The 24241-nt window shown below is 37.6% G+C and overlaps 1 protein-coding gene across 3 annotated transcripts in view; it reads right to left on the bottom strand.

The window, feature by feature from the left end:
• Nucleotides 1-498: 498 nt before the first annotated feature.
• CD163 (CD163 molecule) overlaps nucleotides 499-24241 on the bottom strand; it is a 30629-nt gene continuing 6886 nt past the window's right edge. The window contains exons 5-17 of one of the 3 annotated variants that reach the window (XM_025995277.2): nucleotides 20580-20900; nucleotides 19548-19868; nucleotides 10080-10394; nucleotides 9668-9982; nucleotides 9189-9281; nucleotides 8779-9093; nucleotides 7340-7660; nucleotides 6320-6628; nucleotides 5907-5942; nucleotides 5600-5707; nucleotides 4239-4334; nucleotides 3280-3413; nucleotides 499-706 (exon numbers count right to left, since the gene is read on the bottom strand). In XM_025995277.2, the coding sequence (XP_025851062.2) occupies nucleotides 3337-3413; nucleotides 4239-4334; nucleotides 5600-5707; nucleotides 5907-5942; nucleotides 6320-6628; nucleotides 7340-7660; nucleotides 8779-9093; nucleotides 9189-9281; nucleotides 9668-9982; nucleotides 10080-10394; nucleotides 19548-19868; nucleotides 20580-20900 (2627 nt within the window). In that variant the 3' untranslated portion in view covers nucleotides 499-706; nucleotides 3280-3336. The remainder of the gene's footprint in view (nucleotides 707-3279; nucleotides 3414-4238; nucleotides 4335-5599; nucleotides 5708-5906; nucleotides 5943-6319; nucleotides 6629-7339; nucleotides 7661-8778; nucleotides 9094-9188; nucleotides 9282-9667; nucleotides 9983-10079; nucleotides 10395-19547; nucleotides 19869-20579; nucleotides 20901-24241) is intronic. The other 2 variants (XM_025995278.2, XM_025995279.2) reach the window with 2 other exon arrangements.

The raw sequence follows: 24241 nt of genomic DNA, 5'->3' as shown, positions 1-24241 counted from the left end.
CCAGAATTACAATAACAAGAAACAATTAAGAACCAATGGGATTCATGCCTTGTAGAGGTAACAAATATTATTATCCTTTCAATAATCATTAACTGTCACTTTCTTAAAAAAACTAAGGAAAAACAAATTTGTTTTGATTTGGTAATAAGAAAATTATTGCTTAAACCAAAATAGAAAACATATTATATGCAGATGGAAACACTGTCAAATGAAAAGGCATCATGTTATATTTATGAAAGCCTTAAAAAAGTCAGAAAACCTACTCAGATTGATAAATCAAGAGCAAAATGTTGGGGCAGCCCTGGTGACTCAGCGGTTTAGCGCGCCGTCAGCCCAGGGTGTGATCCCGGAGGCCAGGTATCAAGTCCCACGTCAGGCTCCCTGCATGGAGCCTGCTTCTCCCTCTGCTGGTGTCTCTGTCTCTGTCTCTCTCTCTGTGTCTCTATGAATAAATAAATAAAATCTTAAAAAATAAAAAGAGCAAGATGTTAAGACAAATTCAAATCAGCAATATTCCTTTTTATTTAATCCCCTTGAAAGTCTTATAAACAACTTTTAATAGTCACATTCACCAATTTAATTTTTATAAATTCAGCAGCAGTCTTTGGGATACTGGGAGACAAAGGATTGTATTGTAATCTTCAGTGAACGAGGTGGATTCTTGCTCCATTCCGTAGTTCGGGTTTTCATCAAGGGATCTTAAAGGCTGAAGAGAAACCATAAATAGAAAAACTGTTATTTTCCTCTTTACACATACTTGCACAGAAGAATTACATTGTAATATAACATGTTATATTACAACACACACACTCACATGTATTATAAAGCATACTACGTCCCTGAACAGAAAACTTAAATGCAATGCTTTGCAAACTTCAGCATGCATAAGAGTTATTTCTATTTCATAGAACTATGTTGACAGCCCAAAGTGCCATTTTTAAAAAGTATCCCCATGTGATTCTGAAGCAGTGATTCAGCAGTGATTTCTCTTAAGGAAAAAGTAGTTTAATCCTTATTCATTACAGAATAATATTCTATGTTCAAGGTTATAAATCAAAAGTCATTTGTAGTCCTAATCTAATAAAGCTGTTCAATTTTTAATGTTCCCATATACATATATACACATATAATCTTATAGGTGTAAACATTCAATTATATTTGATATAATGGAATATGATGGAATGACACTGCATTTTTGTGGATTGTTTTTCCTTCTTCAGTTGGCCATACCATAATTTTTTAGCCACTGCCATTCATGCTGTTTCCAGCCTTTTGCCATTATTAACAATGCTATAAAAAGAAATCATTATATATAAGTTCTTACATACTAGTGGCTTAATCTGTACGGAAGAAACTCTCAGGGGTAGAATTTTGCATGAAAGGATCTGCGGAGCATTTTAAAAATGTTTCATAGTCGTTTCCAGATGGCTTTCTGCAAAGGCTACCACACCTCCCACTTCCAATTAGCAATGTTTCAAATTATGATTTTCTCTGTATTTCTACCAGCAATAAATATTGGTGCTGTTTTAAGTTTTTGGTGCTCTGATTTACATAAAATGACATCTCAGTGTTAATTGTAATTTAAATTGCCTGAACATACTGGTGAATTTGAGCATTTATAAATATCTATTTGTCATTTGAAATTTATTCTGTGTGGACTGTCTTTTCATAGCTTTGCCCAGTGATGATCCATCAGAGGCTATTTTTTAACAATTGTTAAGATATATATAGATATCTATATATATAGATAGATGCATATATATGTATATTAAGATACATATATATGTATATTTATCATTTTCATGCTATATAGAATTTATTACCTTATATTTGTGTATGTGTATATATATGATTTAATACTTTACATTTATATACTTTTAAGAGTCCCAGCTTTAATCCTGTGTCTCAATTTGTATTTCCTATTTCCACAAAAAAAACCCCATACTTTGGTAAATATCATTTCTAACTATACAGTCCTCCCAAATTGTTTCTTTTTTAAATAGAAACTATATCCACTACCTCATTTCACCATCTTTTCTTTTTGATGTATAACTTAACAAATTTCTTATCTATTCACTATTTTCTTCTGTTTTACTTTCTGCATGAGAGCAAATTATGAAATGTAAATCTGATTGTGTTTTGCCCCAGCTTAATTTTTCAAAGCCCATTGCCTCCCTCCCTAACAGTCCCTAAAATAAAATATGAATGTGAATATATAGCAGACAAGGCCATTCATTATAAGGCTCTATGCAGCTTGCCTTTTCAGCTTAGATTCTCACCACTTCCTTTCTTTGAGATTTACATTAAACAATCATGTCTTTGTCAATAGTATCTTTTATTTATGAACCTTCGGTGCTCAGAACACCACTTGTCACCATAAATATGTTCAACACATATTTTTAAAGATTTTTATTTTTAACTAATATCTATCTACACCCAGTGTGGGCCCCAAATTTACAACCTTGAGAGCAAAAGCTGCACACTCTACCAACTGAGGCGGCCAGGCACAGCAGCTCAATACATATTTTTGAATGAAAAACTCCTATTTCCCAACGATGTGGTTCTTTTCTATGCCTCCATACTTTGTACATGCTATGTCCTTGCACTAAAATTGTCTACCTTTAAATCATTTGATGTTTATTTACCTTGAATATCACATCTTCAGAATCTCCTCCAATTTCTTAGGAAAACTTTCTATCTTGTACTACCTTTACCATAACATGAATTATACAAGTGTTGAGATGTCTTTTCTTTTTCCCAAAATGACCATTATAATATCTTGAAAAGATTTATTCATGTTAATGTACCCAGTTTCTCCTTAGCTCCATGATGTACCATTGTTATTGCTTAGAATATACAAATAAGAGTTGAGGTGCCTGGATGGCACAGTTGGTTGTGCATCTGACTCTTGATTTCAGCTCAGGTCATGATCTCAGGTTGTGGTATTGAGCCCTGAGTCAGGCCCCATGCTTAGCTGGGAATCTGCTTGGGATTCTCTCCCTCTCTCTCCCTCTGCCTCTCCCCTCACTCTCTCTCTCTCTCAAGTAAATAAATCTTTAAAAATAATAATATATAACTAAGAGTTGGATAACAGTCACATTTATAAAGAGCTGTTATCTATTCTGAATATGGATATACATACATACATAAATATATATACAAATGTATGAAAGTATGTGTATACGCATTCTTTCTTTTTGTTCTAATACCAGAGGAGTTCTCAATTTTCAAAAAAAATGTACCTGTTTTGAACAACATAAATAAATTCCCCTCACTCACCTCCCTGGGTTAGAATTCTCATCTTCCTTTTCAGTGTACCTCAGAATGGTCTTCTTTTCATCCAGAAATAGGAAGAGATTTAGACACAGAAATTAGCCCAGCATCATTAAAATCATCTGACTCATTGGGATTTTCTGAAAGGAAGAAAATAATTACTGGGAAATAAATCAGACCTCCCCTCAAGGGCCTTAGAACCTCTTTGAACATTGAAATGCATTGCCCACAATTAGGAAGGTAAACAAGTGTGATTTATGGGGCATAGGAAGCCTTTTCCATGCCTTAAATATGTTTTCCTGACATAGTTGCAGCAAATAGCAAGCCTCTGGGATTGAAGAAGTGAGGCAGACATTTTTAGAAGGTAAGGAATACTGAGAAAGTGTTGAGCCTTCATGAAGCTAGTGGGTATTGGACTATTTCTTCCAACTCAGCAGAATTAGTCTACACAGAGGCAGAATCAGTGCATTGGTGCTAAACAGAAATTGGAGCACAAAGAAAGCAGAATGACATAATGGGAAATAGTGATGGCTTCTATGGGATAAACATATAGGAAGGTTAAGCTTTTAGATTTTTAGAGGAAAATATTCATAAATATCAAGTTAGAGAAAGGAAAGTAGCAGGACATAAGAATGGAAGGAATTGGGAAAGATATGTGAAAAAGTTAAGCCTTTTAGATTAATTTGTTTCAGTAAAATGAGGTCCAAGTCATAATATTCTACTTGCATGGTTCTTGTACCTCCACCAGTAAAAATCACAAACCTGTAGGCCAGATTGTACAACTGCAGTTTTTATGTTCTCTAAGAGTCACTTGTAATTCATTCCTGCCTTTCTTCCCTATATGCAGCATGTTTCCAATTACATGTTTGAGATTTCTTTCCACTGCTAAAATAGGATGCCTCAGCTGCAACTGTAGCTGCCAGTCTGAACCCTAGGGCTGTAAGACCCTCAAAGAACCCACAGACCTGAGGAAGTCAGCACGTCCAGATCATCTGCTTTCAGGGAAGAATTCATTTCCCGGTATTGAATTTGGTGGACAGAATTCTCTCCTCTCAAGGAAACTGACAACAGAGGTCTTAGGTTAGGGATCAGCAGATCATAATAAAACTTATCCTCCCTCCTAGTGCTTTTACCCAGCAATGCAAACATACTCCATCTTGATCCATGCCCTCGTCTTGTTTCCATCCTTTCTACTACCAAGCTTTTCCCTTATAATGCCACAAACTCAAGTGCAGTAGGGTAAGGTGAAACCTCCCCTATTGCCATCGTATTACACCCTAGTTTCACCCCCTGAGCAAGTGGCAGTCTTCTCTAATTCATTGGAGCTTTAAAAATTAAATCTCTCTGAAATCTATCCATTCTCTCTTCTCCATGCTCATTATCAAGTCCTTTCCATTTTTCATGTCAACTATTTCAAAATTCTACCTTGCCAATAATGTGGTCTTCCTTCAACCTTTCACAATCCTGTCATCAAATAGAACTTTCAAAAAAACAGCTTGACTATTTTACCCACCCCCAACATAATACTCTTTGACTATTAATCTTACTATGGGGTATGTGACTTCATACTTTGCTCCCCCCTCCTTCTGCAACCTTATAAGTAGCTTCTCTCCTTGAACTCAACCTTTACTTCCCCTCAAAATGACACATGCACCATCCTTGAAGTTTCACTAGACTTATACATGTTTTTCTCTTTCCCTGTAATGCACCTAATCGAGTTTTTTGAACTTGATTTTCAAAATGTCTCAAAAGCCTCCTAAAAGCCTCCAAATCTCCCTCCGCTCCCCCATTAATTACTGCCTTCTCTATGCCACTTTTGCTCCTTGTACACATTAACATGCAATACTACATGGCACTTTATTTGTTTGCATATATATCTCTTCCACTAGAAATTCCACGAAGACTGAAACATTTGACTATCAATGTCTGTATCTTCATAGCCCAGTACATCGTTTAACAGAACAGTTAAGTGAGTACTAAGTATATAGTAGGAGCAAATAAATATTTGGGCAATAAAGGATTCCTCCTAAACCATATAAGCATATTCATTCTAAACTACCAATTCTATGATGTCCCAAGTAATACACAGATAGAATACAAGAATCCTCAACCAACCCAAACCCCTTTCTCCTCTGAAATCTTGTTTCCTCTTTTGGAGAAACTGTTTAAACCTCTTCTAGGTCCCATCCTTTTGGCTGTTTGATTCTTGAGTCTAATATGTGTACATTTGTGTTTTATATGTATATACAGTGAGATAATATGTATTTTATCCCAAGAACCTTCTTATCCCATAGAGACATTAGATAGACCATAACTTGGCTCAGACCTGTAAGCCGCTGTTGCTGTCTTCGCCTTTGAGTCCACAAGAGGAGAGCGATGAGAAAGGCCAGCAGAATGACACCAAAGATCCCCAATGCAACAAGGGATGAGTGACCTAAGTGTAAGTAAGTATCACAGGAGATGATGTCTTAGCTAACAGACTGAGGTCCCTGGTCCCACCCCTCTCTTTGATATAGGATGGCTGAAGTAAGTTTCCCAATCCTCAGGATGACCTCTAACCCAAAGTCTCTTAACAAAAAGGATTGTAAAGAATACAGACAATTGGACCCGTGGTCATAAATCGCATGATATACCTCTAGGATTTGATGATCTTTGGGCCATTGCAATTTCTGTAGGAGAAAAGAGAAGGAGACTTAATTTGGGGAGTAATGTGTAGAACAAATATTTCTATTTTTTTATATGAGCCTTTGGTGCCTCTCAACCAGGTCAACTACTCCTTCCCACCTAAAATGAGGATCCCCTTGTCTTTATGCCTTCTGTTTGGACATGCATAGAAGTTATGTGCTTTCCCTTGGTGAAGGCCAAGGTGTAACAACAGATGTTCTCATTGTTGTTCTCATTTCCAATTCCTTCGGATTGGAAAATCATCATTCTCTCCCCACCAGATCCCTGTGCACATGCGTCCAGTCTTTACACATTGCATGTCACTTCCCACCCCCTTTTTGCTGCCAGAGATGCCAGCTCACTCCAGGTTCCCAGCACTCACCTGAGCACCTCACAGCAGCATCTTCTTTGTGGCCACAGTCACTGTGCCCCCAGGGTCTAGCAGGACAATCCCACAAGGAAGACTCATTCCCTTTGCACTTCACGTCATTGAGCCATATAGGCCCAGTCCCCTGACCAAATGCTGCCTCTTTTAGTGCTTCTAATGCTGGGCCACAGCCCAGCTGTCGACACACCACTTGCGCATCTTCAAGGTCCCAGGAGTCATCGCACACTGTCCCCCAGGAACCTCCGTGCCAGAGCTCCACACGTCCAGAACAATTAGAGGTTCCTTCTTGAAGTCTTATCTTGTCTGAAAAAATCACAGACACCTAGATCATTTCTGAAGAATAAAAACTTCTAAAAGGTCACAGAGGGAATGAGAGATTGGAAATTTTTCTTCAATCTCTATTTTAATACTTTGCTTATTTAATGTGTACTTGAGGATATATTTTAACAACATTTATCCTTTATGAAAGTATATGTCCTTTTGGCAAACTGGATGTATTTCATCCTGGACACAATAACATTAGTGTGATTTAGGAAATGTGGAATAAGGTTAACACTCTATGATATTAATTTTTCTCAAAGAGAAAAAGGTTTAGGAGATTGTCAGGTACATAAAAAAACCTCTTCGAGGGTAAGAATATGGAGAAGGGTGAAATACTTCAGGATTGATTTTTTTAACTGCTTCCCTTCTCATATTGGTAAAGCAAGATAATATTTGAAAGAAAAGTGGGAAAGGTAAGGTAAAGTTTAATAGCCAAATACTGAATTATATATCTTTTGCTCCTCATTTGTTCTCAGAGAAAACAATTGAATAAAACTTTCACGAAGGCCATGGAGAGTGCAATGCTTCTTGGACAACTAATCCGTGATCCTGAATATCTATAAGCCAAATTAAATGAAACTAATTACACCATCTGGGTAGAATAGGTGGCAGAGGTTATTCCTACTTAATGAGATCAGAAGATGATAGTGGAATTACAACATGGAATTCTCATACAGGCCACCAGATACTCACTGGCACATGTGATCCAGGTCTCCTCCGAAGAACTGGCCACTCTCTGTTTCCATGGAGAAGATGGGCACTGCCATAAGGTGTCAGGTCCTTTTGGACACTGGACATTGTCCACCCACATGTGCCTGGACATGGGCTTGTCTGAAGATGCAGGGTTGATGCTCCCCTTGTCTGCACAACCCAGTTGCCTGCATACCACCTCCACAGTGGTTGCAGACATATTACTCTTGCCAACGCTGCCCCAAGCTCCATTGTAAAAAACTTCAAGACGCCCTGCACAGATGTCTCTGCTGGTTTCATCAATCAGTCTCAGAGACATGAACTCTGGGGTGAAATACAGAGTTAGTAGTTTCACATCTTCTCTCTGAAGATTCACAGGACTCCCTCCCATTCTATGATAATGGTTTTAAAAATAGGCACAATATGTCAATTGCTAGTAACTCTTTGGTAATTTTTGGATGATTTTCTACACTAAATTTGGTATAGTTCTGTAAATAGCTTATGGTTTTCTAGTATTGCGTTTTGTGCTTAGGGACCCATTTAGAAGGCCACCAATGATTCTAAATTGATTTCTAAATCTTAATCGAGCACTCAGAGCCTCAATTGCATAGTTTAGGTTTGTCTCACTAAATTACTGCAATTTTAGCCTCAAGAAACTTATCTCATTAATTTTCTTTGCAGCTTTCTTGACAGTTAAAACTTAGTAAGATACTCAGACACTAAAACCAACGAGGTGTATATTACCTTAAAACGAAATCTTTCCTTTTCTGACTCTTCACAGTTGTCTGCGTATGTCCTCCACCGGTTTATGTCATTAAATGTGCATGATATCAAATTACTTCTGGCAGATAGAATTTTTCACTTCCCTAAGTAACTGAGTCATACTTCTGTTTTCCCCAGTCTGTTACCACTGAATATAGTTTCCTACTTCACAATAGTTTCCAAAGCTTGTCATGTATACAGAACAAAAGCAGTCGCCTCTTAGCCTCTTATGATCATTTTTGCTCCTACAAAAAGTAAGTTTCATTTGCCTGTCATAAAAAAATTACTTGGGTATGGCAATTACCTTTTGCTTTGTAGAATGTAGTGTTGGATTTTTTTCTTCTTGTCCCTTTTAATTTACTTCTTTATACAGTGATATCAAGTGGTACACTGAATGTAGCTCCATATATATTTATAAAAGATTTCTCTATCTTAGTTTTGTTGTCATGTTCATGATATGCAAGCCGATGTCTGTATTTTTCTCTCTCTGATGTTACCCTACCTTGCACATGGGATAGCATTAATCAATCAAATCCACACTTCTGGACCCTGACTCTAACAATAGTTCCCTCTAAACCTGCTTTCCAGGGAATTTTCTCAGGTTAATATCTTTCACTTCCTGGGGCCCCTTCTCAGTCCTTCTTGGGTAATTGTGACCAGAGATTATGTGCAGAACTCACCTGAGCAGATAACTCCTGCATCCTCCTTATGTCTGCAGTTGTGTTGCCCCCAGCCGTGTGAGCGGCATTGCCAAATATGAGATTCCTTTCCATTACAGTTCACCTCGTCCAGCCAGATGGGCCCTGTTCCTTCCCCAAAATGAGCAGAGCCAGTGGCATTAATGGCCACTCCACAGCCCAGCTGTCTGCACACTACATGGGCATCACTCAGGTCCCAGCTGTCATCACAGATGGTGCCCCAGGAGCCCTCATGGTAGACCTCTATTCTCCCAGCACAGCGACCGCCTCCATTTACCAGGCGAAGTTGCCCACTCGCTGGAAAGAGAAAATAAAATATTAATATTGCAATATTAATAAAATGCACTCTTAAGGATTAAGATCATTTTTATAGATTGGCCACTGATTCTTACCAATACAAGCAACAGCACTTTCTTCCGAAGTGGTAGATCTCGTTGGGTCCAGAGATGTTGAATTGCATGGGGATAGCGTCTGGCTCTGATTTCCTGCAAACACCAAATTGCTCGGTCATACAAGATACAGCAAAGTTAGGGTGAGGAAGGGAGAACCGATACAGTGTCAGACAGATGAGTGGAGAACAAACAGCTTCAGAGGGAGGGGAAGATGGTGGGTCAACCCGGCTATGAATAAATCAGGTGCTTTGAGAAGGGCCAGTACATGGTAAGCACCAGGTAGGTAATTATGAGGTTTGTGAAAATTAAGTTTACTTTCCTTCTAAAAAGACACGTGAGGTTGATATCCTAGCATGCTCATGATCCCTTAAAACAGATCATGCCCTTTGGCTTTTGTCCTTCATCCCTATAGATACACCTGCTCTAAAGGCATGCCACCATGAGAAAGGCTCATCATTGGCTGTCCTTCAGCCGCTTACCTGAGCAGATTACAGAGGCCACTTGCCCAGCAGAACACAGCGTCGCGCCCAGAGCAGTTACAGGGCAATCTCCCATGTGCTGCTCAGTCCCAGTGCAGTGAAACATGTGCCTCCAGATCTGACCACTTCCTTTCCCAAAATGTGCTCCTCCCGGAATAGAAAGGGCAACTCCACATTTGAGCTGCTGACAGAAAACATGGGCATCTTCCATGTCCCAGTGAGAGTTGCAGAGGGATCCCCAGTTCCCAAGTATCTTGAGCTCCACTCTTCCCTCACACGGGGACTGGCCATTCACCAAGCGGATTTCCGTGTATCCTGGAAGGAGATGGGGCTTTTAAAAAGATGTCTGTGATTACCTAACCCCCCCTCCTCGTGGTATGGGAACAAATTGAACAAGTTCTCTGGGTCTCACTTGAGCAGACGACTCCAACATCCCTGCTGTGGCTACAGGTCCCATCTGGGCGAGAGGCTACTGAACAGAGTGAAAGATGGGACTCCTGCCCCTCACACTGGAATTCTTCAGCCCAGATCTGTCCATTTCCTTCTCCAAAGTGAGCTCCCCCTAGGATGGAGATGACTGTGCCACACTGTAACTCTCTGCACAGCACACTGGCAGCTTCCAAAGAGAAGTCGGAATCACAGACGGTGCCCCATGTGTTGCCATGTTTCACTTCAACACGACCAGAGCAGGGAATATCTCCTCCAACTAGTCTGGGTTCCCTGTGGGCTTTTTTGAAAAAATAATAATATTTCAGTGAGAAATGCCATGATTCCCAGACTTACCTTCATGATGGGACTGGAAAGGGGAGGCCGGGATGTTTGATGATTTTCCATACTTGTTCCCCTTGGCTTTTCTGCCTAGAGTTGGGCATAGCAAATTCTAGATCTCCCCATTCCTTACTGGACCAATTCATCTGAGAGAATTTTAGAACCTTGCTTCTTGGCATCAGCCATTCCCAGAAGCATGATAACTCTTTCCTTTTAATATTTGTGTACATTATTCCTGAAACCATAAATTTATATATATATATATATATATATATATATATATATATATATATATTCTCTTTTTAGCTCTATATTCCACTCTGTACCCATCGCAGTCTGGTGTTGGCCCCAGCCTTTCTGAATGGTTTTATATAAAGTGTTGCAATATACTTCCTGTTTTCAAATTGAACCTGGGATTTCTTCTTTCTTTTGATATATGTTACACTTGACACATGAGATACTCCTGTTTTCTCCTCCTTCCTGTCTAAACCTGCTTTACCAGAACCTTTCATGTATTTCCTGACCAAAATTCTATCCTCAACTCCCTCACCTTCTCTTAACTGCCAATAAATATGTTTTCATATATATGTTTTAAATTTCATAAACATACCTACTTGGACATCAGAATATAAGGTGTTCAAAATTGAAGGAATTATTTTACTGACATGGCCACATCTTCCTTACTCAATTAATGATATCCAGACCAAATAAGAATCACTTATAATTGAACCACTTCTTTATCTCACTTCTTTATCTCATAATTAATGGTAATGATAATGACAGTAGTGAACATTAAATGAGCACTTATTTTATCTATGACACTTTATTAAATATCGAACAAACATAATTCCACTTAATCTTTACAATCTCCTCAGGGGATAATTATTAACATCATTCTAATTTTACAGACAAGGAAACTGAAACAGAGAGGTGTAGTAATTTGCTTTGATCATATAGAGAGTTACAGAAGGAGCAGAATTTAAAGGTCTACAGTATGTTCCAGAGCCTAGAATCCTGACCCTCACAATACACTGCTCATGTCAAAAATCACCAAGGTTGTCAGTCCTCCAGGATATTTCTCCTCATTTGTTGCTACTATTTTTTTTTAAAGACATTTATTTATTTGAGAGACAGAGAGAGAAGAGAGTGAGCGGAGGAGGAGCAGAGGGATAATGAGAGAGAGAATCTCAAGCTGACTCCCCACTGAGTGTGGAGCCGGACTTGGGGCTCGATCTCATCACCCTGAGATCAAAATCTGAGCCAAAACCAAGAGTAAGATGCTTAAATGACTGAGCCACCCAGGAACCCCTGTTGCTACTGCTTTAATGTAATTTGTCATCATATGTCTTGTAAACCTTTGCAAGTCTAAGTAATCTTATTTCTAAGCCCTCTTTCTAATATATCTTTGGCATGACCACAGGTATGTTATTACATTTCAAGTATTTTCACATGATTTCTTTGTCTTTGGGGCAGACTATTCAATGCTTCTTTGCTATTTATGCAATAATTTATCCTTTCAGCAAATAGTTTTAAGGACCTACAATATTTTAGACATTCAGGTGGGCTAAAAAGTATGTCACATTTCAGTCCATCAGTGAAAATAGATACTACTTCTACTACTAATAATAATTGTAACCTTAGCAGTTAACAGGTATTGGTCACTTGCTGTGTAATTCCTGTGAAGCAGGCATTATTATACTACCATTTTTCTTTTGAGGAAATTGAAGCACAGAGAGCTTTGGTAGATTCTCCAATGTCACCCATCTATTAAAATTAAAGAGAGATGATAAATACTAAATATTAACATTCTTTAAAATACTTTATGATGTCACCTTTAAAGCTTTCATGTCTATTACTTTATCAATTGTACCTGATGCTCCAGCCTTAAAGAATCCTGGTCATGCTATTCTTCTGTGCTTCTGCAGAAATTTACTCTCCATTTATAATGTTTTTCCCAACCTATGTACCTGGGGGAAAAGCTACTTCTTTTCAAGGCTGCTCAATTTCTTATTGATCACCCTTGCCCTCAAGAACACAGGTGAGCATAAGACATACATGTTCAAATAATGATGAGTCCAAGGGCACCTGGGTGGCTCAATTGGTTAAGTGTCTGCCTTTGGCTCAGGTCATGATCTCAGGGCCATAAGACAGCCTTATGATGGGGTCTGGGTGTATAGCCTACTAAGATTGTCTCTCTCCTTCTGCCCCTCCCTTGCTCTCCCTCTTTAAAAAAGAAATAAAATTAAATTAAAATAAAGGATATAGTCATGAAATAGCATGGTGTAATTGAGGAATTATAAATAATTTAGTATGGATGGGATTTAAAACGTAAAAACACCAGAAATAAAGCTAAAGAAATAGAGCTCAGATTTTAAGAACTCTGCCAAATTGAGGAATACAATCATCAAGGTAAGTAAGAGTTTCTTTTAACATACTCAGAGATAATTCAAATTATTTGGGAACTACAAACTATTTCCTTTAATTTTTTAAAGAAAGAAAATGCATTTGAAGGGCCTTCTAAAGGGCATCCATCTTTTAGAAATGCCTACTGTCAAACATCACTAATTCCCTTGACATTACTCTCAGCATGACACAGATATCCTATCAGTACTTGCCACTTTCCAAAACTGTTTCAGATCTGACTATATTCTGTATTGTAGCAGTATAAAATACCCCAGCATGTCAAAATTTCACCACTTACCCATTTAATATGTAAAAGCAAGTTTCTATACAAAAGTGAGTTGAAGAACATACTTTCTAAACACAGCTCCAAGTTTAAAGCATATAATGCCCCTACCCCACAAATAATGAAAAATTCTTGAGTTGAGTCCTTAATTTCTTCTTGTTATATCATTATTTAAGCATGAAATTCCTCTAAGATATCATTAGCTAGTATTGATCTGATCCGATTCCACTTTGGGAGAGATCTAAACTTTTTATTTTAAATAAAGGCAGTTTCTTAGACTGAGCCCAAGTCACCTTTCTTGTAACCTCTTGCTCTCTCATCTGGATCAAAATAAAACACAGCCTGTGTGAAAACAAACCAAGAAATTAAACCAAACTAAATAATTTTCTCTCTCATGGTGAAAATGTGTTATGCATTTGAAAACAGGTCCTACTATAAAGATCCTCTTGCTTCCTTTTTCCTAAAATGTTTGAATCCTGGGCAAAGGGAAATTCTTCCATGTAGAAATGACTTTAAGATTCCATTCTAGCTTTTTTTTCTTCATAAATCTGTTAGTAATACATTAATCTACACCATGAGTTGACTTCTTTATATCATTTACTCTGTGTACATCGTTAGAATATTCAAAATTTACTCCTTTAAGAGATTTCTTTCCTGCTAAACCTGTGACTGCATTTTATTATAAAAGCCATTAATTTGATTTTTGTACCTGTATTTAGCTTCTTTGATCAATAACTTAAACTTCTCCCTGGCATAAGTAACTGAATTTGTATTCCCTTCTTTCTCTAGAATTAAATAAATGAAGACATGAAGAACAAACACGAGAAAGAATTCATTAGAATTACTTCCTTTTGTTTAGTAATAGATAAAATACACAGTATGATTTAAATAAGCATTAACACATTTTTATCATTTATTCCTTTCTAAACTATGAAGAAGTCTAAATCATTTTAGTATCAAAATGATTTCTCAAACCTTAGTAAATACAGCACAACTCATATGAACTGTTTAAGTTCTGATGGTCTCTATGACCCATGCACAGCCATCACAAACAAAATGTCTGGGATTCAAAGTAATTTTGTAGCAAATTTTCTTAGCCTGTTTGTGGCTGTTTGTAGAAACTGCACATCAGAGATAAAATGTTGCTTGATCCTTCTAGGCTTCTTGCTTTATTGAGTTTTTGGTCCTTTTCAGCCCTAAAGCCCTGTGATCCACAAAACTAAGAACTTTAAGAATCTAAACAGATAATGGAATTTGTAGTTTGAACTTCACAGGCACAGAGATAGTATTCCATGATTTCCTCCACTGGAAATCTTCTGAAAGAATCAAGAAATCAAGAAATAAAATTATAGGTGGGGGCTGGCTGGCTCAGTTAAGTGACCAACTCTTGTTTCTTTGGCTCGGGTCATGATCTCATGGGTCATGGGATGGAGTTCCACCTCCTGCTCCCCTCTCAGTGGGAAGTCTGCTTGAGATTCTCTCCCCTGGCCCCTCCCCCATCCTCTCTCATAAATAAATAAATCTTTAAAAAAAGAAACAAAATTACACATTCTATTTCTAGCAAAACAAGAAGAGTGCTAAAACCTATGTACCCATGTAAGTAGAAGAGCTTCTAAAAACTACACAAATATACAAAATATATACACAATACACAATATAACAAAATAGTTTACAAAAGAAGGCAAAGAGTACACATGGCACTTAGCAAAAAAATATATATATATGTGTATACATACACACACACACACACACATATATATAGTTCTGTAAACAAAAGGGTTCCCCTATAGCTGCAAATTTACACTACTTGGGATTTTGATTATATGTAGTTGAATAGAATCTTAAGTAATTCAGAATGTGTTACCAAAACTAAAGTGCTCAAGTAATAAAACCTAAATTTTGGATGTGGTTGAATGGAATGGATGGATAAAATATATGATAACTCAGATATTATAGTCTGGAAAGCTAATGCCTTGTTATTCATGGTAAGATATTGGACAAATGTCACCTTGAAAAGAAAACCATGTACTCATTGAAGTTAAAAAATCAGGGAACATAATCACAGAAGAAAAAATTGAAAAAAAAATCAGAATGTTAGCATGACATAAATCCTCCTTGCCATTTCAGCACTTCTAAGAGAGATGAACTCAGATTTGAAGTAGCCACACTGCAAGAAAAAAATGGAAAGAAAAATACCAATTTCATAAGGGAAGTATGCTCTGCCAGCAGCTGCTATACATAACTAATTGAGAGACCTATAATTTGGAGCTTGCAGAATTGAAAAAAAAATAGAACCCTAAGTATACCATCCCCCAAACTGAGGTGGTAATAAAACTGTAGGCTTAGCAGAAAATAGAATTCACACTCCACATACAAAAAATGAGCCTCCCAGCAAAGACAGGAGTCAGGTCTTGTTTTTCCTCTCAAACCCCTGGTTGCAAATTACCTTAGGGAGTGGCCAATAAATTAAGAGGAAGCTGGTCACAGCATAGGTCAACACTTATACATATATTCCTTGATTGTGGTTATTTTCAGATGGCATTAGATGAAAGAAAATCAACTAGAAGTGTGCTGTTTGGAGAGAATTGTTTCACTACTTTGAGGACAGCTGACAGCAGCCAATGGTAACTCAACCTGTAAAGCAATCCAGGGGTCCTTGAACCAATGTCAGCAGAGAGTGAGCTGTGAAAGGTGTGCAGCCCCCAAATTTCACTCAGCTATGGCTCTGGAGAGCATGCAATAGAAGGAACTGGCCTGAGAATAGCATCTGGGCCTGTGAAGGACAAGGAACAGAGGACAGCTTCTCAGACAGCAGAACCTGGTCTACCAGATGGGCTCACCAGGGAACTCACTCAGTTTTAGGACAACTTATCATTCCTGACCAATAGGATTTGATAATTGCCACAGAAAAACAATTCTAGGTACTTCTTGGTGACCATAGAACCACCCAAACAGCCTTAAACTGCTTACCTATTTCACTTGTTTTAGTGAGAAAGGAGTAAACTTTTCATTATCCACTCTTACTTGGATTTCTTTTGGATGCTGCTGGACTTAATACTAACTAATATAAAATACAATTAATAGGAAAATAATTAGAAAAAATGATCAGACATACAATTATGCTTACGCATGCCCAAACACAAGGGAAGTCCCCCCAAAAAGTTGTGTAGAGAAATATAGTTCATAGTTAGTTGTAGCATAATACATGAGTTCTTTTTAAAATAAATCTGAATTCTATGATGAATACAAGTGATGCACCTAGAACAAATGATTAATAAAGGTTGAAAATAAGAGAATAGAAAGTAAATGAAGCAAAATTTGTGATATTAATATCAGATGAGTTTGATTCAGAAAAAAAATCATTCAATCATAGAAAAAGGGGAAACTTTATAATACCAAAAAAGAACAATTCACAATGACCACATAACAACTGTAGGTAGATCTATGTCCCAGATTCACAGAGCATCAGTTCATCAATTATATGATAGAGTCACTGGTATACCCAGTAGAAAACCTATAATGTATTTATATTAATAACTAGGAAAGAATCAACATTAACTAGGCACTGAACTCAAGAAGTTAAATCAGTAGGAAATCAGAAAGAAATTAATAGAGAAACAAATTTTAATGAATTAGGAAATGAAAACAGCATTAATCATAAAAAATCCAAATGCTGGTTCATTTAAAAAAAAAAAAGCAAAGCAAAGCTAATTTTACCTAATGAAAGAAATTAAAAATATAAATAAAGTCACAGTAATAAATGATAAGAAGAGAAATGTATAGATAGAGAAGTCATTTCAGAAAGGTCTTTAAATATTGATATGAAATTATGGTCAGGATATTTTACTAAGTAAATACTAAGGTACAGAACAGTTAGAGCACTTGGGTGGCTCAGTGGTGAGTGTCTGCCTTGGCTCAGGTTGTGATCCTGGGGTGCTGGGATCCATTTCCCACAGGGAGCCTGCTTTTCCCTCTGTCTATGCCTCTGTCTCTCTCTGTGTCTCTCATGAATAAAAAAGTAAAATCTTTAAAAATTAAAGAACAGTTTACATAATATGCCACGATTTGAGCAACAAAATGAACTGAAACTTATATATGGATTTGTTTGTATTTAAATAAAGTATCTCATAAAGAACATATGAATACCCCAGCCATGTAAGTTGTCTGTGAAGAGTAGAATCAGACGCTGGGGATATCTCTCAGGAAGAGCTTCTTACACTTTCATTTCAGAGTGTGAACCATAAAACAACAACAACAACAAGAACAAAATGGACACATGACAACACACAAACACAAAAACCCTCAAAATGTGAATATACTGCTTAATCAAGAAATCTCTTTAAAAAAAGAAAGAAAAAGGACGCCTAGGTGGCTCAGTTGTTGAGCGCCTGCCTTTGGATCAGGGCGTGATCCTGGAGTCCCAGGATCGAGTCCCGCATTGGGCTCCCTACATGGAGCCTGCTTCTCTCTCTGCCTCTCTTTCTCTGTGTCTCTCCTGAATAAATAAATAAATAAATAAATAAATAAATAAATAATAAAAAAGGAAAGAAGAATGGTTGAAAAGCAGATATGTATATTCTAATTTGCATCTTAAAAGATTATCTTTTTCCAGTCAGAGGATAATTTCTATGTAACTAGAAGAGACATAATTTATAACAACAGAGAAAGCACCTAGGAGCACATCTAAGGTTAGGATGTATCTAGGGTAAAGCCATTGGTTAGTGGACATACAGCATCATAGGACTACATCTCTACATGTTTAATGGTTTTACTTATATGTTGCTTTCCCTAAAGTCTTTCTTTTACCATATTAATAATAGTTAGTTATGTCAATATGTTACCTTACAATCCTTGAAAAGACATCACTTTTCAACAACATTAGCATTTGTATAGATGTGATTAGCATAAAATACAAGAGATTATCTGTAAGCCTGGCCAACTCACAGCTCACCTTGGAACTTCTAAAAGAGGTTGCAGTGAAATACACAAAAACATTCAGAAAGAGGAAATTCTTACATAGGAAGATAGCCTAAGGTACAGTCATGCCAGTTTATCCAACATACTTTTAAAATCTTTCGGTAACATTCCCATGGAAGACATATTTAAGTTCTACCTTCAAAATTTTAATCCTTCTTTAACCTTTCATACTTCCATGGATTTAAGAATGACTCAACTGTTTTGTTTTGTTTCTTAACAAACCAGCATAGGGAAAAGAAGAGAGAGAAAGGTAAACCAAGAAACAGATTCTGAACTACAGAGAACAAACTAATGGTTACCGGAGAGGGGGATGGGGCAGATGGGATTAAAGAGGGCACTTGTGAAGAGCACTGGGTATTGAATGTAAGTGTTGAATAGTTAATTGTACATCAGAAATTAATAATACACTGTTATGTTAACTAACTTTTAAAAAAACATATTTTATTTAAATTCAATTTGCCAACATATAGTATAACACCCAGTGTTCATCCCATCCAGTGCCCTCCTTAGTGCCCGTCACCCAGCCACCCCATCCCCCCATTCCCTTCCCCTCCACACTAACTTACTTTTTATTTTTTATTTTTTTTTTTTGAGTCTAACTTACTTTTTAAAAAGATTTTATTTATTTATTTAGAGAGACCATGCAAGCAAGCTGGGGGAGAGGCAAAGAAAGAGGGAGAGAGAATCCCAAGCAGACTCCACCCCAAGCACAACGCAGGGCCAATCTCACGAACCTGAGATCATGACCTAAGCTGAAATCAAGAGTTGGATGCTCAGCCAATTAAGTCGTCCAAGCGCTCCCTTAACTGTTATTTAAATAAAAAACAAAAACAAGGGCAGGGCACCTGGGTAATGCAGTCAGTGAAGCATCCGACTCAGTTTCAGCTCAGGTCATGATCTCAGGGTCATGGGATTGAGCTCCATGCTCCAGGGGGAGTCTGATTGGGATTGTCTCTCCCTCTCCCTCTGCCCCTCCCTCCACATGCTCTGTCTCTCTCAAATAAATATATAATCTTTAAAAGAAAAAAAAAACACAAAAGCTAAAGTGAACAAAAACAAAACAAGTCACACCTGTGACCAAGGCACAAAATGAATTATAATTTCGACAGAAACTCCCATGATGGAATAGGTATTTTCTGATTTCTCAAGTGAGATCTAGTCATAAGGACCAATGTTTCTTATCAGTTTCAAGGATCTTACTGGAAACTTATGCTCTTGGAATTCAGTTTCTTAACATGGTCATTGAAAGTGTTACCTGAGGGGAGCCTGGATGGCACAGTGGTTGAGCATCTGCCTTCAGCTCAGGTCATGACCCCGGGTCCTGGGGTCAAGTCCCACATGGGGCTCCCCACAAGGAGCTGCTTCTCCCTCTGCCTATGTCTCTGCCTCTCTCTCTGTGTCTCTCATGAATAAAGACATAAAATCTTAAAAAAGAAAATAAAGTCTTACCTGAGCAGGTAACTTTAGCTTCTTCATAGTGATCACAGCTCAGTCCACCCCACTGCCAGTTCTTGCAGTCCCAAAGGGAAGTTTCATTGCCACTACAGTGGCTTAAAAACAGCCATGTGTTTGTTGCCTTAACTTTGGAATAACGCTGATAGGACGTTTTGAGAGCAGATCCACATCCCAACTGCTTGCAAACCACATTGGCTTCCTTCAGTCCCCAGCCTCTATCACATACTTTCCCTAGCAGTTTCTGAATTTCAACCTCCACTGTCCCAGCACAGCGGCTGCCTCCACCAACAAGTCTCAGCTCCAGGTCTGATCCATCTGCAAATGAAACATAAACTTAGTTTACAGATGCATCTGGAAGTTAGCTCCTAAAGGATGTATTTTTTATCTTGCTCCTTCCCAGATACTGAGGCATTGGAAATCATGGCTTATCCATCTCCTGGCTTTTTAAGCAGCCACTATGGGCCATGAATTTGGTCAGAAACAGAATTATAGTTTCAAGGGTTAATAAAAATTGTCAATGGCAGAGAAATATGAGCAAGACAGAGATTTCTCTAAAAAGACATAACATTTTGTGTCTCAGAGCTCCAGGTAGACTTAGAATCTGAAATGTGGTTCCTAACAGCAGCCTGAATAATTACTGCAGGAAATAGACAACCCTCCAAACTAGTCAAATAAAGAATGAGGATGCTGGATGGTTCGGTTGGTCAAGTGTCCAACTCTTGGTTTTGGCTCAGGTTGTGTTCTTGGAGTCCTGATCTCAAGGTTGTGGGACCAAGCTCCATGTTGGTTTCTGTGCTCAATGTAGAGTCTGCTTGAGGATTCTCCTTCCCCCTCCCCACCAACACTTGTGCTCAATCTCTCTCTCTTTTTCTCTCTAGATAGATAGATAAAATCTGTTTAAAAAGAATGCGTTTAAGATTCCTTACAACAAGGAAATTATTAGATATTACTACCTCTCACATCTCATATTCATCCTTACTCCTAAAGAACACAGGTCTTTCCTTCACTGTTTTTCTTTTCACTTACCAGAACATGTCACACCAGCATCTTCATTATGATTGCAATAATGCTTTCCCCATTCATGGTGTCTACACTGCCAGAGAGCAGATTCATCTCCTTGGCAGGAAAGATTGTCAAGCCAAATGTGTCCACTTCCCTCACTGGCGTTAACTCGACCAATGGCGGTGACAGCAGTTGGGCATCCCAGTTGTTTACATACCACAGCAGCATCATTACTATCCCAGCCATCATCACACACTGTCCCCCATTCCCCTTGGAATTTTACTTCTAATCTTCCTGAACATTCAGTGACTCCATCTACCAGTCTCAGGCTCAGATCTGCTCCATCTGTTAGAGGGACACAAAACAAATCAGTGATAAAAAACAAGAATAAGGGGGAATATAAGCAGACACAGAGAAAACAGTGATATAATACCACTGAAAATCATTAAAGGTGGAGAAAGGATGGCTTAGGCAAGAAGACAGTACTTTTCAGACTGGCTAGTATCAAAAAGATAAGAAATAAGTCTTGGTGAGAAAGGGGAATCCTCTTGCACCGTTGGTGGGAATGCAAACTGGTGCAGCCATCATGGAAAACAGTATGGAGGTTCCTCAAAAAATTGCAAATAGAACTATCTTATGATCCACGACTTGCACTAAGGGTATTTACCCAAAAAATACAAAAGCACAATTTGAAGGGATGTACACATCCCTATGTTTATAGCAGTATTATTTACAATAGCCAAATTATGGAAACAACCCAAGTGCCTGTTGAAAGATGAGTAGATAAAGAAGGTGTGGTATATTATAATATTATTATTCAGCCATAAAAAATGAAATCTTGCCATTTGCAATAACATGGATGGAGTTAGGATAATGCTAAGTAAAATAAGTCAGTCAGAGAAAGACAAATACCACATAATTTCATTTATATGTGGAATTTAAGAAACAAAACAAATAAGCAAAGGAAAAAAAGAGAGAGGTAGAGAGAGAGAGAAACCAAGAAGCCAACTCTTTTTTTTAATTAGAAAACTGTAGGTAACTTTAATAAAATCACTTCAAGAATATAATTTGGTTGTAAAACCAATACAATGAGCTCTAAAAATTTTTCTATTCAGTTAATAAAGTCATCTGTAAATCCTGTAATATGTTCATATTCACAAAATCTGAATGAAAAGCAAACACAACTTTCCATTTTACCATGTTAGCATGGTAATTCAAAGTTCACTTTGAAGGGACCCAAGAAGCCAACTCTTAACTATAGAGAACAAGTTAGCAGTTGCTGAAGGGGAAGAGGGTGGGGGGATGGGCGAAAGAGGTGAAGGAGTTAAGAGCACACTTATAATGATGAGCCCAGAGTAATGTATAGAATTGCTGAATCACTAATTTGTACACTTGAAACTAATATAACACTGTACGTTAACTATACTGCAATTAAAATTAAAAACAATAAAAATACTAAAAATAGAAATACCATATGATCCAGTAATTCCACTATTGGCTATTCATCCAAAGAAAATGAAAATGCTAATTTGAAAACAATATATGTACTTCTATGTTTATTGCAGCATTATTTACAATAGTTGGGATATGGAAGCAGCCCAAGTATCCATCAATAGATGAAATGGATAAAGAAGATGTGGTATATGTATGTGTATATATATATATATATATATATATATATATATATAATGGAATATTACTCAGCCATAAAAAAAGAATGAGATCTTGCTCTTTGTTTTTTTTTTTTTTTTTAATTTTTTTTTTTTTAATTTTTTTATTTATTTATGATAGTCACAGAGAGAGAGAGAGAGGGGCAGACACACAGGCAGAGGGAGAAGCAGGCTCCATGCACCGGGAGCCTGATGTGGGATTCGATCCCGGGTCTCCAGGATCGCGCCCTGGGCCAAAGGCAGGCGCCAAACCGCTGCGCCACCCAGGGATCCCGAGATCTTGCTCTTTGTAACATGGATGGACCTACAGGGTATAATGTTAAGTGAAATAAGTCAGACAAAGAAAGGCAAATATCATATGATTTCATTTATATGTGGAGTCTAAAAAACAAAACAAATGAAAGGACTCTTAACTATAGAGAACAAACTGGTGGCTGCCAGGGGTGAGGTGGGCAAGGGGATGGGTGAAATAGATAAAGGGGATCAAGAGGTACACATTCTTAGTTATAAAATAAATAAGTCAGAGAGATGAAAAGTATAGCATAAGGAATATAGTCAATAACACTGTAATAACTTGTATGGCAACAGATGGTGACCACCCTTATTGTGGTGAATGTCAAGTAATTTATAGAATTATTGAAGCAATATGTTGTACACCTGAAACCAATATAACATTTATGTTAACAATGCTTCAATAATAATTTTTTTTAAAGGGAATTTTCAGGACAGAGAGCATGTACCATAAAAAGAGTTTCTGGGGCACCTGGGTGGCCCAGTTGATTAAGCATCTGACCTTGGCTCAGGTCATGTCTCAGCATCCCCACTCAACAGAGTCTGCTTCTTCCTCTCCCTTTGCCCCGCTCCCCTCAAATAAATAAAATCTTAAAAAAAAAAAAAAAAAAAAGGTTCCTAACAAGAGATGCAGGGGCTCAATTTTATCTAGAGATTTTTTTGTTTTACTATCAAAGAGTTTTTCTTAGAATTGTTTTTTTCTAGTTAAATATACATTCGCATGTGTAGGTGGTACTCACACACTCAGGCCCAGGACTCAACAATGACTTTTGCCTCTGACTGCATTACCTATCTATAACTACCTGGTTTGTGTTATATGCCTGGTCCCTTTGTGACCAGTTCCTTAGTCAAAAAGCTAACAAAGAGAAAGGAGACCTAATCACTACCACTTTCACCTTCCCCCAATCTATATTCCTGAAAGAACAGAGCTTGATCTTGAGCAATATCTTACAATAAATAAGTTGCTCCTTTCCACTGGCAGTTTTAGTTTTTGCTGCTACAATACTGTTTATTGTGAGTCCTCAGCATTGAGAAGAAATGTGCTGATTGGGGACCTAGAAAACTTTTGGTGGATAAATGGGAATGGAAGGCAATTCCTCTGCTTTTTTCTATCCCAAATCCCTTTTGCTTTCTTCAGCTAACAAAACCCATGTTTTTTGTAGGAATCCCATTCTTTATGATTCAAACAATAGATGGTCATGTTGTCCAGCAACAACAAAAGGCCAATTTAAGAAATAGTAAAAGGACCAGAACCCCCATGACATTGTTTCAATGTTTGAATCCAGCTATGTATGAAGCCAACTGTACCCCCTGGATGTCCCAGTTTTCTGAGTCAATATTCTCTTCCCTTAAAGTTAATTTGAATTGAGTTTTCTTCATTTGAAAAAAAAAAGATATCTGATGAATACAGGGACATTTTTACTCTATTTTATTTTTCTGAATGTTCTCTGGGGTTCAGGACATGCTGGATCTGCTTCAAACTAAGAACTCAAGTGAAAAAAGGAGTGTCACCCCTTCCCATATAAATCCACTGTCCCTGTGCCCTGAGCAAGCATGGTGCATGAAAGTCTCTAGACACAGAGTCTGTTCATACCATAGCACTAGCATAATTGAGGTTTTAATAGAAAACCAAACTACTTTTTAACATTTGATTCTGTGAATTGAACTAATATTTTGGGAAGGGGCAGGTTAAATTCTGCAGATAGAGGCTAATAAAGGCTGTGA

This window comes from Vulpes vulpes, chromosome 8, assembly GCF_048418805.1.
Source record: "Vulpes vulpes isolate BD-2025 chromosome 8, VulVul3, whole genome shotgun sequence".
Lineage (NCBI taxonomy): Eukaryota > Metazoa > Chordata > Mammalia > Carnivora > Canidae > Vulpes > Vulpes vulpes.
The sequence above is the reverse complement of the archived record's forward strand: the minus strand, read 5'-3'. Positions and strand labels throughout refer to the sequence as shown.